Raw genomic sequence first — 13,985 nt, forward strand, 5'->3', positions numbered from 1 at the left:
AAAGGGCCTCCTCCTGTGACATCCCTTGAAAACAACCACCATCTTCATTACAAATCCCACTCCACTTGTTTTTACATCCTCATTGACAAGGCTGGCACAACAGCCAATTCCTGCCTTGATCATTCATGAAAGTTGTGCCAAGATTCCCATGGGGAACTCCACCACGTGGGAATTGTCGCCAGGAAAGATGAAGACTGACGCATGCAATGTGTTTGTGAAATACATAGTCTTGATTAAACCGAGGAACATGAGATGTGCGGTGCATCATAAAAATGGTCTGCAGAAGGTAGATGACAGGACAAACCACTGAAAGGCTAAAAATAAAAGCGAGGATTTCCACCAAAAGCACGTGGCTCCTGGTTACATGGCGCTCCCTGTCGGTTGGAGTAGGAATGTGCACACCAAAGTACTGGTGACAATTCAAGTCTTCTTAAAAGACCACAGGATCTTCAAACATCCAACACTGGCAGATTTTAACCGAGCTTGAGCCATCTGGAGAAAAGGGGTGATCTCAGTGGTGCGTGTAGTGAAATTTCAGCACCAGCTGTTGGATGCAGAAACAATCACATGTGCAGCAATGTACCTGGTTTCCAAGGTAATTAAAATAAGCTATACAAGCAGAATGAACATTAAGATGCACATTTAAAGAAAAGCTATTCCAAACCATTTTTTAGAGGGGGGAGAGAAAGGGTGGGGGGGGGGACAAAACTAACTAGAACTGCCACTTTATAACTGCTGGCAGTGATGACCAGGTACCCAAGCCTGGTGTTGGCTCAGTGGTTAGGGTGGCGGCTTGGGAACCTGAGGTCCTGAGTTCAAGCCCCGTTGGCTGCTGAATTAATTGAAACACCAGGGGGTTGACTCAGCCTGTCATCCTTCTGAGGTCGGCGAAATGAGTACCAGTTCCAGTGTGTGCACTGGTGGAGGGGCACTGCAACAGCGACACAGTCGTGCTTCAAGAAATGATAGCTACCCCGGCAGCGAAGCTGCCATATGACCACCACCACCGGGTACCCAGACGTCCGCCTTTGATACAACATGAAACTTAAATGAGTCGCAACGTTTCGCTTTGATAGGATAAGTGGTTCCAGAGAAAACATTATTTAATAGTGATACAAATACAGCCCTGCTTTGATACAGTGCGGGACTGATGAGTTATGAACAGGGTAGATCAAATGTTCAATCTAGTTATGTATGCAGTTAGGCCTTTTTCGTGGGGACATTGTGTGTCAATTGAATCGCTGTTCCTGTACCCTCAAACACATGCAGGTGCAGCCAAGTGAGCCTTCTGGAAAAAAAACAAATGTAAAAGTTCTCAGATTTAAATAATTAAATAATCCTGGCTGCAAAACCGCATGGCCAATCAGGTTGAAACTTTAAACCTGTTTCACATGTGGGCTAGATAATAATTTTGAAGTTTCACAGATATTACTTATTTCCCCATCAATCCAACATCACTACCAAACCATGTGACATGAATTATTCATTAATAAACATATCCTCCTATGTGTGCAGAATAACGTGAAGTTTCCCCTTGATCCGACCCAGCTGTTCTGGAGATGTTTGAAGGTTAAGATAAATTCAATATGGCCACCAAACCATGTGACCTATCAATAAGAAATGAACAAACTTGTGAAAGGATGTCATGGGAATGTGTGTAAAGTTTTGCCTCAATCTGTCCAGAAGTTAAAAACATTTTCAACAAGATGGCTGCTGAAGTCACCAATGACATCACAATATTTTTTCTATGGTGAATTGTGTAGATGATGCTCAAGAAATTTCAGATTTTTCCCATGCAGCATTCTACTTGACGAATTTTCACCAACATACTTCAGCGATGATGGCATGGATAAAAAAAAAAAACAAAAAAAAACACCTACGTTCTCCATGGGTTTATTAAAATGTATGAATCAAAATAAATTTTCCATTGCAGTTTGAGATACAGGGCTATTAATCGTTTTTTTTCAAGATGGTGCCCATACCTCATAACCTATGACAAGCAATTAGTTATGCTATCGAAAAAAAAAAAAAAAAAAAAAGATATACTAGTGAAAATTTCAGAGATCGGACTTAGCGTTTGAGTGATTATTTTATTTAAAGCAAACACCCACACATTTTGCCGGCAGAAAAAGAAAAATAAATAAGACAAACAATAGATTACCCAGTCCATTAAAGAAGGTTCCCGAATAAAGTGGTGTTAGCCAGGTTTACAAAGACACCACATACAGCTCCAATACTTCAAAAGCCACAAACATGCTTCAAAACAGGTTTATTTTAAATAATGGTAAAGGTTACAACTTTAGACGTTGACCAACACACGGAAGTGGTCCCATCAAGTAACGTGAAGTACAAACAGCAAAACATGAGGTGTCATATTACACATGGTGGCTCAAAATATACAATATATAAAATAAAAATTAACAAAAAAAAAAAAAAAAGTGCAAACATCAGATGTAAAACTGGTAGACTATGGAAAACATGATTTAAGAAAAATTCAAGACTTCAGGAAGTGGCAGCTAATCAACTTCTTCAATGGTTGGTCCAGACGATCCTCCGGTGGAAGCACCACCAGTCGGGCCGGCACCTGGGAACCCTCCTGGAACACCACCGGCTCCTTGGTAAAGCTTCGTGATGATCGGATTGCAGAGCTTTTCCAGCTCCTTCTGCTGATGTTCAAACTCTTCTTTCTCAGCCATCTGTGGAAAACAAGAACGTCAACTTTGCCCTCAAAGTTAATGGCACAAAGGAAGGTGTGCTTTTACGGTGGTCATGACATCACCTGGTTCTTGTCCAGCCATGCCAAAACTTCGTTACATTTATCCATGATTTTCTTCTTGTCATCATCAGAGATCTTGCCCTGCATCTTCTCATCTTCCACAGTAGACTTGATATTGAACGCATAGGACTCCAGCGCATTCTTCGAGGAGATGCGGTCCCTTTGTTGCTCATCCTCTGTCTTGTAGCGCTCTGCTTCCTGCACCATTCGTTCAATGTCCTCCTTGCTCAGCCGACCTGGAAAAACGAAAAAAAAAAAAAAGGACCAAAGGTGAAGGAGCCAAACAAACTAGCTGCACAGTTTAGAAAAACTAGTCCTCGCTCAGACTTCCAAGGAAGGTCATAGCCCAACATGTACCCAAAGGTATCTGGTTGAGACTGCGAATGATGGATTTCAAGTCATCACAGCGAGAAAAATACTTCACACCATCCACACCCCAAATCAGGGTCTTTACCAACTTGTATTTTCAACAACCAAACCTTTATCGTTGGTAATCGTGATCTTGTTTTCTTTTCCTGTGCTCTTATCCACAGCAGAGACGTTCAAGATGCCATTTGCATCAATGTCAAAAGTGACCTCAATCTGGGGCACTCCACGCGGAGCAGGTGGGATGCCTGTTAGTTCGAACTTCCCCAATAGGTTGTTGTCTTTGGTCATGACTCTTTCACCTTCATACACCTGAAATAAATAGCATCAAGTAAAACAAATGTTTTTAATGCTTTACCTTTGACAAAGGGGAAGAAAAAAAAAAAAAAAGAAAAACAAAACTGTACAATCGAGCAACGATGGCATTACCTGGATGAGCACACCAGGTTGATTGTCAGAATATGTGGTGAACGTTTGTGTCTGCTTCGTAGGAATGGTCGTGTTACGCTTGATCAAGGCAGTCATGACTCCACCAGCTGTCTCAATACCCAGGGACAGAGGAGTCACGTCAAGGAGCAACAAGTCCTGCACATTCTCAGACTTGTCACCAGAGAGGATGGCAGCCTGCACCGCTGGAGGTAAATAAACAGCAGCTATTAAAACACTGACAAACTTGACACAAAAACAAACAAAATTAGTGTCGCTCAGACATCCAAGGAAGGAAGTTGCCGCCATGTGCCAAAAGGCATCTGGTTAAGACTGCGAATGGAGGTTTCAATAATCATCATCGCAACAAATGAATTTTTAAGCCTCCCTCTTCTTCACCCACCACCTCCAACTCACCAGCCCCATAAGCCACAGCCTCATCAGGATTGATGCTCTTGTTCAGTTCCTTGCCATTGAAGAAGTCCTGTAGAAGTTTCTGGATCTTGGGGATTCGAGTGGAACCTCCTACAAGTACAATGTCATGTATTTGCGCCTTGTCCAGCTTTGCATCACGTAGAGACTTCTCCACAGGCTCGAGTGTGCCACGGAACAGGTCCGCGTTGAGCTCCTCAAAGCGTGCGCGAGTTATGGATGTGTAGAAATCAGTTCCTTCATAAAGCGAGTCTATCTCAATGCTTGCCTGCAAGAATATATTGCAGCTTGGAATCAAAATAAAATAAAAACAAAAAAAGCACGAGCGAAGGAAGCAATTTGTAAACAAGCCAACAGGTATGTTGTGTGATGTGCAAGCAAACCTGTGTGGATGACGAGAGGGTTCTCTTTGCACGCTCACACGCCGTACGAAGCCGCCGCACCGCACGCTTGTTGTCTATTATGTCCTTCTTGTACTTCCGCTTGAACTCCTGGATGAAATGGTTCACCATGCGGTTGTCAAAATCCTCACCACCCAGATGGGTATCACCAGCCGTCGACTTCACCTCGAAGATGCCATCCTCAATGGTTAGGATGGACACATCAAATGTGCCACCACCCAGGTCAAAGATGAGCACATTTCGCTCACCACCAACCTAAAAAAAAAAACAAAAACTAATGTCAATGAGCAGCAAAACAAGTGGTTTTTTTTTTTTTTTTACAAATCGGTGCAACCCAAATGTACAAGAGTGCAAAGGAAAGCATCGCTCAGACATCCAAGGAAGGCTAATTCCCCAACATCTGCCCGAAGGCATCTGGTTGAGACTGCGAATGGAAATTTAATAATCATCATTGCGAGACCTTTGTAAACACCCCCACCCCAAAACTATGCGTTCCAACCTTCTTGTCAAGACCATAGGCAATGGCGGCAGCAGTCGGTTCATTGATGATACGAAGCACGTTCAGGCCAGCAATGGTGCCAGCATCTTTGGTGGCCTGACGCTGAGAGTCATTAAAGTACGCCGGCACAGTCACAACCGCATTGGTAACAGTCTGTGGGAAGGAAGGAAGGAAATGCAAGCAAAGTTGCTTGTACACTTCAAAACGGTAAACCAGAACAATGGCACTCGAACATCACAAATACTCGTACAAAGTTCAATTTAAATCCCTGAACCAAGATTGGAAAGATTAAATTCGGGTTGCAAAGTGATGCATCAGATCCAAGTTGAAATCTAAAACATTTCGTTCCATGGATACGAGATCATAATTGTGAAGGTTCATGTCAATTGAAGTAGTCAAAGATAAATATTTAAGATTTTCGTTCAATCCAATACAGCTGCCAGACCACGTGACATGAATTTGTGAACACCCTGGTATCCCCAAAGTTTGGGGAACACGTGGATGAAGTTTCCCCTTCAATACGTCAAGCCATTGAGAATATCAACATTTATTCTTAAAAAATAAAATATAGCTGTGAAATCATGTGACCTATGACATTATAGGTAGATAACTTTGTTCCTCGTGATTATAGGTATAAAGATTCATATGAATTTGTTGAGCTGTAGATTTTGATTTTTAAATATTAGAAATAATTTAAAACAAAGGCTGCTGAACATGACCTTTGGCTAAAAAAAAAGAAAAAAAAGAAAAAAAAAAACTAATGTCAATGAGCAGCAAAACAAGTGTTTTTTTTTTTTTTTTTTTTTTTACAAACCGGTGCAACCCGAGTGTACAAGAGTGCAAAGGAAAGCATCGCTCAGACATCCAAGGAAGGCCAATTCCCCAACATCTGCCCGAAGGCATCTGGTTGAGACTGCGAATGGAAATTTAATAATCATCATTGCGAGACCTTTGCAAACACTTTGTATGCGAGGCAACCACATTTTTTTTTCCCTGCACAATTTAACCCAATATGACCCTCAATTTTCATACCAATCACATAAAGCTAGACATACACAACTATAACAGTGACCCATTGGAAGTGGGGGGGGGGAGGGTGAAGAAAAAGAAAAATCATTTGCCATGTGCAAAGTTGAAATCCCCCCTCCCCATGAAAAGGTTTTGGAGCTTGGCCCAAAGCCCCCCCCCCAACATGGCTGCCACACGTGGCCTATGACGTCATTATCAAGATGAAACCATTCTACACGAGTAGTTAACTTGGGTCAATTAGATAAGTGGTTGCAGAAAGAACAATTAAGATGGATGCATAATCGAAAAACAATGGCAACAGCGACTTGAGTGGGGAAGGGAAAAAAAAAAAAAAAAAAAAAAACCACACCTTGCCCAGGTAAGCCTCGGCAATTTCCTTCATTTTAGTGAGCACCATCGAGGAGATTTCTTCTGGGTAGAAGGACTTGGTCTCACCCTTGTACTCCACTTCCACTTTGGGCCTTCCAGAATCACTAACAACATTGAAGGGCCAATGCTTGATGTCCGTTTGAACGATGGAGTCTTCAAAGCGGCGACCAATCAAACGCTTCGCATCTGCAAATCATAAAAAGGCACTGGTCATATGACATGGCCAAAATATTTAACCAAGTTACACAATTTTATTAAAAAAACAAAAAACAAAACCCACAAGTCGAGGCAACAAAGGAAGCACACACAATGTGGCTGCAGTAATAGTAATGGGAACTTATTGGTTCAAGAGACCATTGTGGAAGCTGCAGCTCGCTTGCTATCCCAAGACAGCGGCCCAACAGACGGCAAAAAACATCCTGCTGGAAGACTCAAATTGTCTTGGTTTGTACCGGCACTTCGGCAATCAACGGACGAGGTTGCACCAATCGGCCATTTTGTCATCTAACAATACAAACACCAATCCTCCGAACAGTCAAGGAACAATACAAACCAAAGATGGTGTTGGTGGGGTTCAAGGCCACTTGGTTCTTGGCGGCATCACCAATGAGACGCTCAGAGTCGTTAAAAGCAACGTAGCTGGGCGTCGTCCGGTTGCCTTGGTCATTGGCAATGATCTCCACCTTGCCGTGCTGGAATACTCCAACGCACGAGTACGTGGTACCCAAATCGATACCGACTGCAGGACCCTTCGACATGGTGGGGGTTTCTACAACACACACACACACACCAGGTGAAGGAAACCAGACACAAAAGACTGCTTGGCAATACGAGAGCACGTACATGCACACACTGCACCAAGTCACGTGGTCGACTCAAACTCATAGGACCAAAAAAAAAAATAAAAAAAGCAGGATCGAAGAGATGAAAACGCAAAAGCATTTCCTTAAAACAATCCACGCTTTGTACGAAAAAAATAATGTAAATCTTCGAAAAGTTAGATGGGCGGGCGCGTGACGTCATCAGCAAATTATATATATTAAAAAAAAAAAAAAAAAAAAAACGCCCTTTGTGACGATCACCTTCACGAGACAAGATGGCAGACGCCACGTGGGTTTTTTTTATGTTAAACCCACGTGTTCGAGTTACAACCACATCCAGGGTCCGTTAACCACATGCTCAAGAAAACTACAATCGGCTTCGCATCAATTTTTTTTCTCCAGAGAGAACAAAGATCACGAAGAAAAAAATAAATAAGAGGGAACCAAAAAAAAAACAAACAAAAATAAAAAAAACAAACAAAAAAAAACACCCCAAACCGAGGAATTTAACCAATATATCAAATCAGTGATAATTTAAACAATCCGGTGAAAAACAATCGCCCGTCAACGAAGAAACAAGACCACGGGGAAAAAAAAATTAAATAAAAACGAGAAAAACAAAACACCAATTAAAAAAAAATATATATAAATAAAAGGTGTTATCGTAATAAAATAACTTAAAAACAGATACATCAGAGAACAGAGACACTTCCTAAGACGACGCGACTTACGAAGAAAGACCCGCTTTGAGAACCCTGAGGATGACGCTTTGTTCGCTGCCGATGGAAAACGCGACCTCGTGGCGTCTCCGTGAACCGCCTTTATAGGCGGCTGCGTTCCAGAAACTTCCACGAGCACGTGTTCCACGCCGACCAATGGCAATTCAACTACGCATCGGCGTCACGTCGCTCGGGAAGAGCCGCGTCCAATCAGCGATGCGTATCGCCTGTGAGGATGTGACGATGCGCCCACGCGCCGTTTACCGCAAATTCCAGGCTGTTCGACGTCATTTCGATGAATTCACCATTTATTTGTTTTATAATCACCGTAACATTACATGGATTCGGGTTATGAGTTAAGTCGAGATGTGGGTCCCGTACGTCGTGTCAAGGCGACGTAGCCTTTTATTAACGATTACGTCACAATACGCTCGGTAATATCAAGACGAACGCCGTTGATGATGCAGAAAACTAGAAATCATTCAAATTTGTTTGGTGTTTTTCTTCGTGTTCTGTTCATGTCCAAGCTCTGTGGGCCCGAACGGCGTCCCGCGTAGAATCTTCTTCTTCTTTTATCATCTGCAGCACACAAAGCTGTGTATTGTGTGAGAATCGTGAGGCGAACCAAGGAAACATTAATGTGTTGGAAAAAATCGATCGTTTTCGTCATGCGATCCAGAAATCGATTTCAACACGTGATCCGTCGAGCGTCGTTGAGATTTCTCTTTTCGGCCGTTATAATTATTATTTTTTTTGTCAAGTCATTCGAACATTCGAGTGTGATGGCGTGCTACTACCGACCACGTGACTTCCGGTGTGCTTCCGCGTGCAGCCTCCCGAACGCGCATGCGCACTTACAACCTGCGAATTCTCTCGTGCCGTTTCGGTGACGTCATCGAACGCTCACACAAAGACAACGTCGCTGCTTATCGTTTCGCACATCTTTATCCGCAGACCGGAGCGTCATGTCGCCGAATAAAGCCGCCACATATCCCCTTCCTTCAAATATGCACCGCAAAGTCTCCCTTTGCCTGCCCCGCTGTTTTCCCGCGCTAAACGAGCACGTGGTGTCCAATGATTGTAGTGCAGGCACGACGGGCCAAACGTCCTCCTGCATCAAATTCACTTTCCTTTTTCCGAAGCAAGCCGGTTGGAAGCCTTGTTCAAGCTTCGACGGGTCATTGAAAAACCTCCTGATAAAGGAATCGACGTCACCGTTTCACCGGCACGTCCATCGGTCTTGGTGACGCGTTGTGCTCGGTATGTTCACCGATCACAAGGCAAAACGAGGGCAGGAAACCTGCGCAAGGTCCTTCCACTCTGGTTACCTGGGACATTTCAGGTCGTTCTTGATGAAAACGTGCAAGTGGGTATACCTCTCCAACGATTTCATCCCGCTCCTATTGTTGTGGACCTCAATTATTCCCACCTTGTTGTGGGGGTGAAGGTTTTTGGTCGAAATCTTCCACGAGCCGGTTGGCTAAGAACAAGCAATTTGGCAGGAGTGCCGCAGACAAACCCATCCTCCTTCCCAAGTACAGCATCCAACCAACAAACGCAAGCAGACAAGACACCCGGCTTAACGTCTATCGAAGGGTGAGGGACGGTGCACCTTTGCGATTCAGTACGGCAACGACCCAACCGTTTACAGTCGGGTCAGGAATCCAACTTGATCTCGACACTTTGAAGTTACGTGCGTGACCTCCTGCCGACCCCCCCTCCAGCTCGAAAAGTTCCCAATCGAGGAACCAAGGTGGTTTCCTCCCCCGGCGTCTCTCATGCCGGCAGAACTTCCAAGACCACAGTGCGTTGTGACAAAGGTTTCTCCAAAGTCAATCCAAAAAATAGGGACACCATTTTTGGGAATGTCACATTTTTGGAAAAACTGACGGTGATTATATTACCAGAACGTGCAACAATGAACATGCAAGTGATTTTGAAGTTGCTTTCTTACCTCCGCCTCCGACGGTGAAGGAGGTTCTTTTCACCCCTGTCTGTGTGTAGGATATCTCAAAAAAAGTTGTGGTGGATCCGGATGAAACCGAGTAGACACGTTGGGTGTGTGACAATGAAGAATTGATTCAATCGAAATCTGGATCTGGATATGAGAATTATTTGTTTGTTTTTTTTAAGTGATTCTTCACCATGGAGAGATCGGGCCAAGAAAATGATGTAGAACAGCAGAGCATATTTAAAAAATGTATTGGGCCTGAGATGTTCTCGTGGATCAGGCATTATGTGGCGGAGGTACCCTTCTAATTGATTGTTGCATTTTAAAAGAGGAGACCTGAGAAGGGGGTGCAGGTCCTGTTACCGCAATGGGGGCAATGTTCACCCATACACGAGTCACACCGCTGCGATTAACAATTTCGTCAATGTATGTACTGTCCCTCGGATGGATATTAAATTTGGCGTCCCATCTGCTGGCACGGAACAAATTCCACATTCCAGCCCGAAGGGGAAAACAATAGCGAACCATCCAGGACAACCCTTGCCAACAAACTTCTTTGGCAGCACAAAGAGTATGTATGGTACAGTTCATCAGTCTCAAATGTCACTGGTTGTATCGGGAGGTGATCGAACCATGGCAGTGTGGACATACCTTGTAGCAAGCCTGGGGGGAGGGTGTACAGGAAGCCATTACAACCTCAATGAGGCAGCTGGACAGCCTCCTTGGGGTTATCATAGTAAACCAAAGGAGGCTGTGAAGCTCATGGTCGAACAAACCTCAAAAACATGCTTCAACTCGAACGGCACTTGAGATACACACACCCAACCTGCCCACAAAACTTCATCCAAATCCATCCATAACGTTCTGAGATGTCCTGCTCACAGACAGACAGAAAAAAAACGAACAGCGGTGAATAGATAACCTCCGTCCACCTTAGGTTGCGGAGGTAAAGAGGGCATCAGAAAGCTACCTTGACTGTCATAAGCAGTTTGTTGGAGAGTATGACCTCTCGTCTTTCAATAACAGATTTCAGACTGGCCATTTATATGAATGATAATTTGGAGAGGAAGAGAGGCAAAAATTGAGTGCTCATCGCACATCGAAGGTCGACATCAAATGCATTCCTTTTCAATCCATTACCCTGTACTTGTACTCGTACAACACCTGGAAATTTGGTTAACGAGAGAGACAATTTATCCTGCATGGTGATAGGGGCACTTGAGGTTAAAGGTTGCTCAACCAACCCCATGAAAGCAGGCGATGTTGTGCAAGACAGACACTAACCTTTCCCCCCCATAGAGACAACAATGTTGGCTTCACAGAAGTGGTGTTCAACAAAGTGAGGTCAATATACACCTCACAAGCCTTTGGAAACTTGGAACCATCCTATTTTGGAGACAAGAAAAACATTTCGTTAGTGCTCGTGTCATTGCCGATTGTGTTACGTCACAAGAAATATTCCCCCTCAATAATGATCGATACATAAACACCACCTGGTAGATAATATACCACAAGTGTCCTGTTCACACGTTTCCAAAATACCTGTTGTCTTGTTCAGAAATCTCTGACTACAGTGTGGGTGACATGTATGTGTGCTCATCCCAGTACGATAGATGGCAACACCGAAGATAAGATGAAAACGGATAAGATGAAAACTCACCTTTCTCGGCTTCACCCTGTGGAAACCAAGGCATTTCAGATCGTTGGTATCTCCCGCGATGAGGCTGAGTCTTTGGGTCTCTCACTCTCTCACTGCAGGCAGGTCGGTGGTCTTTCTGTCTTCTACAGTCTCCTCTCCAGTCTCGCACCCCCCCTTTCTGTCTGTGATATTTCCACATTTGCGATATGCGATGCCCCCCCCACTATTTCCGCAGTGCACTCAAGGTCCGCCCACAACCCCCTTCTGGTAAAACTACCAAAATCACGAATCACTGCTCACCTTCACTCTTTCATTCCATTTTTTCCTGCCTTTGGAATAAACTCCCTCACTCTATTCAATCCCATTCTTCCCTCCAGGTCTTCAAAGCAGCTGTTCACCACCATCCCTTATCATCCCCCCCATCCAAATCCTCAATCTTTTCTACCCCCGTAAATCCACCCCAAACGTACCTCCTTCAAATTCCCTGCTTTCATTCCTGAAGGTCCTTGTAATGTCCATCTTGTCTACCCCATGTTCCCCACCCCATCCCTCTCCCTTCCACAGATTTCCTAATGTCTTAGTTCCCCACTCCCACCCCTCTCGTCTCATGCCTCCCCCCCCCTTGCTGTGCGTTAGCTCTCATACGAGCCTCGACAAGGTTTACAAAAAAAAAAAAAATAGAGCAATGTCAAAAATCAGGACATGACATTTAAAACAGGTAACAGTTACACCTTTACCGATTTTTTGTGTTTTTAATGAGGATAACGCCAAGGAAACTGACCATCCATCCTTGGTAGAAACCCAGATGACAACGATGACTCGATCTTAACATACAGAAGCACAAACATTTTTGACATTGGTACCTCAATGGCTCATTTACCATTCATTGATGCAGCGGTAACCAAGCCTTCATTTGAATTTCCTGAAAAGAATGTCGACATGGCTTGCCTGGACGTAGGTTGAGAACCGCTTCCCCCCTTTCCCACCGCTTACCCGACCTCCTCTGCTCTAATCTTAAAAGCAGCTTGTTATCCCTTTTCCATAAACTTGAAAGCAGCTTGGAAACGTCTGCTAATCCTATGGTACGAGTAGTCTGCCATTGCAGTTGTGGTCATGCTACAAGCATCAATTCAACATAGCCATTCTTAATCCAAGCGCTATGAGCATTGAATTTAAACCCATCACTTCGTTGACGGTAAATGAACAAAACATTTTAAGTATAAAAAAAAAAATATATATATATATATATATACATATATACATAAACACAATACAGTAATACAATATATTGACAGTCAATACTTGAATTTTTTTTATTTCAGAAACAGACGTAATGCCATAATGACGTCACAGATGTAACACTATCTTACTACACCACCATCTTACTAAATCCACCACCCCAACACCTAGCATCTTGGCATTCAACCCATCTACAGATGTCAGATACTGTATATGGGTGATGTTGTTGAACTGCCGCCAGCGATGCGACGGATCAAGTTCTGGATGCCAGGATGATGTGCAGACCTCTAGAGGCCGGGTGCTAGATGTAATGAAATGGAAGACGAAGAAGGAACCCAAAGAAGTAAAGAGCAAAGATGGAGTCATCAGGAGGAACCGATACAACGCAGTCCCAAAAGAGCACGAGATGATCGACAGAGGGACGGACAAGTCCGGCTACTTTAATATGTAGATGCGTCTTCTGCTATGGTTTATATGTATGTTGTATGTTCTAGTAGATTACCCGTCTCATGGACGGGTAGCAGAGGTGGTGGTGGTGGTGGTGCTCTGTTCTGTGGTAGGCATGTGATAGCGCTGGACCAATCATGTTCGGTGATGTACCACGGGATGCATAACTAATACTTGGCGGCCTCAGCTTCACTTTTTAACCCCCCCCCCCTAATTTTTGCTCATTCGCTCGTGATGGCGAACTTAAAAGTATTGTGATCCAGTCATGTATACCAAGTACAATATAGCTGAGCTTCGTGGACCGTTGGCGCTTCGTCCAGGAGGAGATAACAAACACTTAGCTCCATTTAGAATACACATTTGATGGTGCTGCTGAACACAGAGCATGCTGGTGCTGCCACACACACACACACACACACACACACACACACACACACACACACACACACACACACACACACACACACACACACACACACACCCACACACACACACACACACACACACCTCTCTTGTATTTATAGAGCGGCATGTAGTGCGAGCGTGAAAGCAAATGATGGAACATTGCTTGAAGCTCGAGTGAGCTTCATAACATGGGGACTCCAGAGATATTGATACTTTCAATTTGTTCAGTGAATTGCCAACCATTGCAAGACGAGTTCCAAAGTGGGCACGCACGACCACAAGATGTTTTTAACTTTGTTTGTAAAAATAACCTCACGGATATAAATGTTCCCAACACATTTACTGCTCTCTGCATCCTCTTCACTCTCCCTGTTTCTGTGGCCAATAGTAGCTTTTCCAAGCTAAAGTTCATAAACACATACATTCGGTCCTCAATGATGCAACAAACACTTGTTGGGCTATCCAC

General features: G+C 43.9%; 1 protein-coding gene across 1 annotated transcript; it reads right to left on the reverse strand.

Annotated features, from left to right (window-relative positions):
• Positions 1 to 2,252: 2,252 nt before the first annotated feature.
• Positions 2,253 to 8,004, reverse strand: HSPA8 (heat shock protein family A (Hsp70) member 8). The gene is made up of 10 exons (XM_085872985.1): positions 7,851 to 8,004; positions 6,852 to 7,067; positions 6,279 to 6,484; positions 4,901 to 5,053; positions 4,384 to 4,656; positions 3,986 to 4,268; positions 3,572 to 3,774; positions 3,256 to 3,454; positions 2,780 to 3,012; positions 2,253 to 2,696 (listed from the first exon to the last, which is right to left on the reverse strand). The coding sequence occupies exons 2-10, from the start codon at positions 7,054 to 7,056 to the stop codon at positions 2,517 to 2,519; spliced, it is 1,935 nt and encodes a 644-aa protein (XP_085729111.1). The 5' UTR covers positions 7,057 to 7,067; positions 7,851 to 8,004; the 3' UTR covers positions 2,253 to 2,516.
• Positions 8,005 to 13,985: the final 5,981 nt, after the last annotated feature.

This window comes from Eptatretus burgeri, chromosome 3 (genome assembly GCF_056783735.1).
Source record: "Eptatretus burgeri isolate ZD-2024b chromosome 3, Ebu_testis_v1, whole genome shotgun sequence".
Classification (NCBI taxonomy): Eukaryota; Metazoa; Chordata; class Myxini; order Myxiniformes; family Myxinidae; genus Eptatretus; species Eptatretus burgeri.

Excerpts from the sequence above, each read along its gene's own strand:
- HSPA8 (XM_085872985.1), bottom strand. The coding sequence starts at position 7,056 with ATGTCGAAGGGTCCTGCAGTCGGTATCGATTTGGGTACCACGTACTCG. Across the intron at positions 5,054-6,278 it reads CCGAGGCTTACCTGGGCAAG|ACTGTTACCAATGCGGTTGT; the intron begins GTGTGGTTTTTT and ends TCCTTCCCACAG. Across the intron at positions 3,013-3,255 it reads CACGATTACCAACGATAAAG|GTCGGCTGAGCAAGGAGGAC; the intron begins GTTTGGTTGTTG and ends TCGTTTTTCCAG.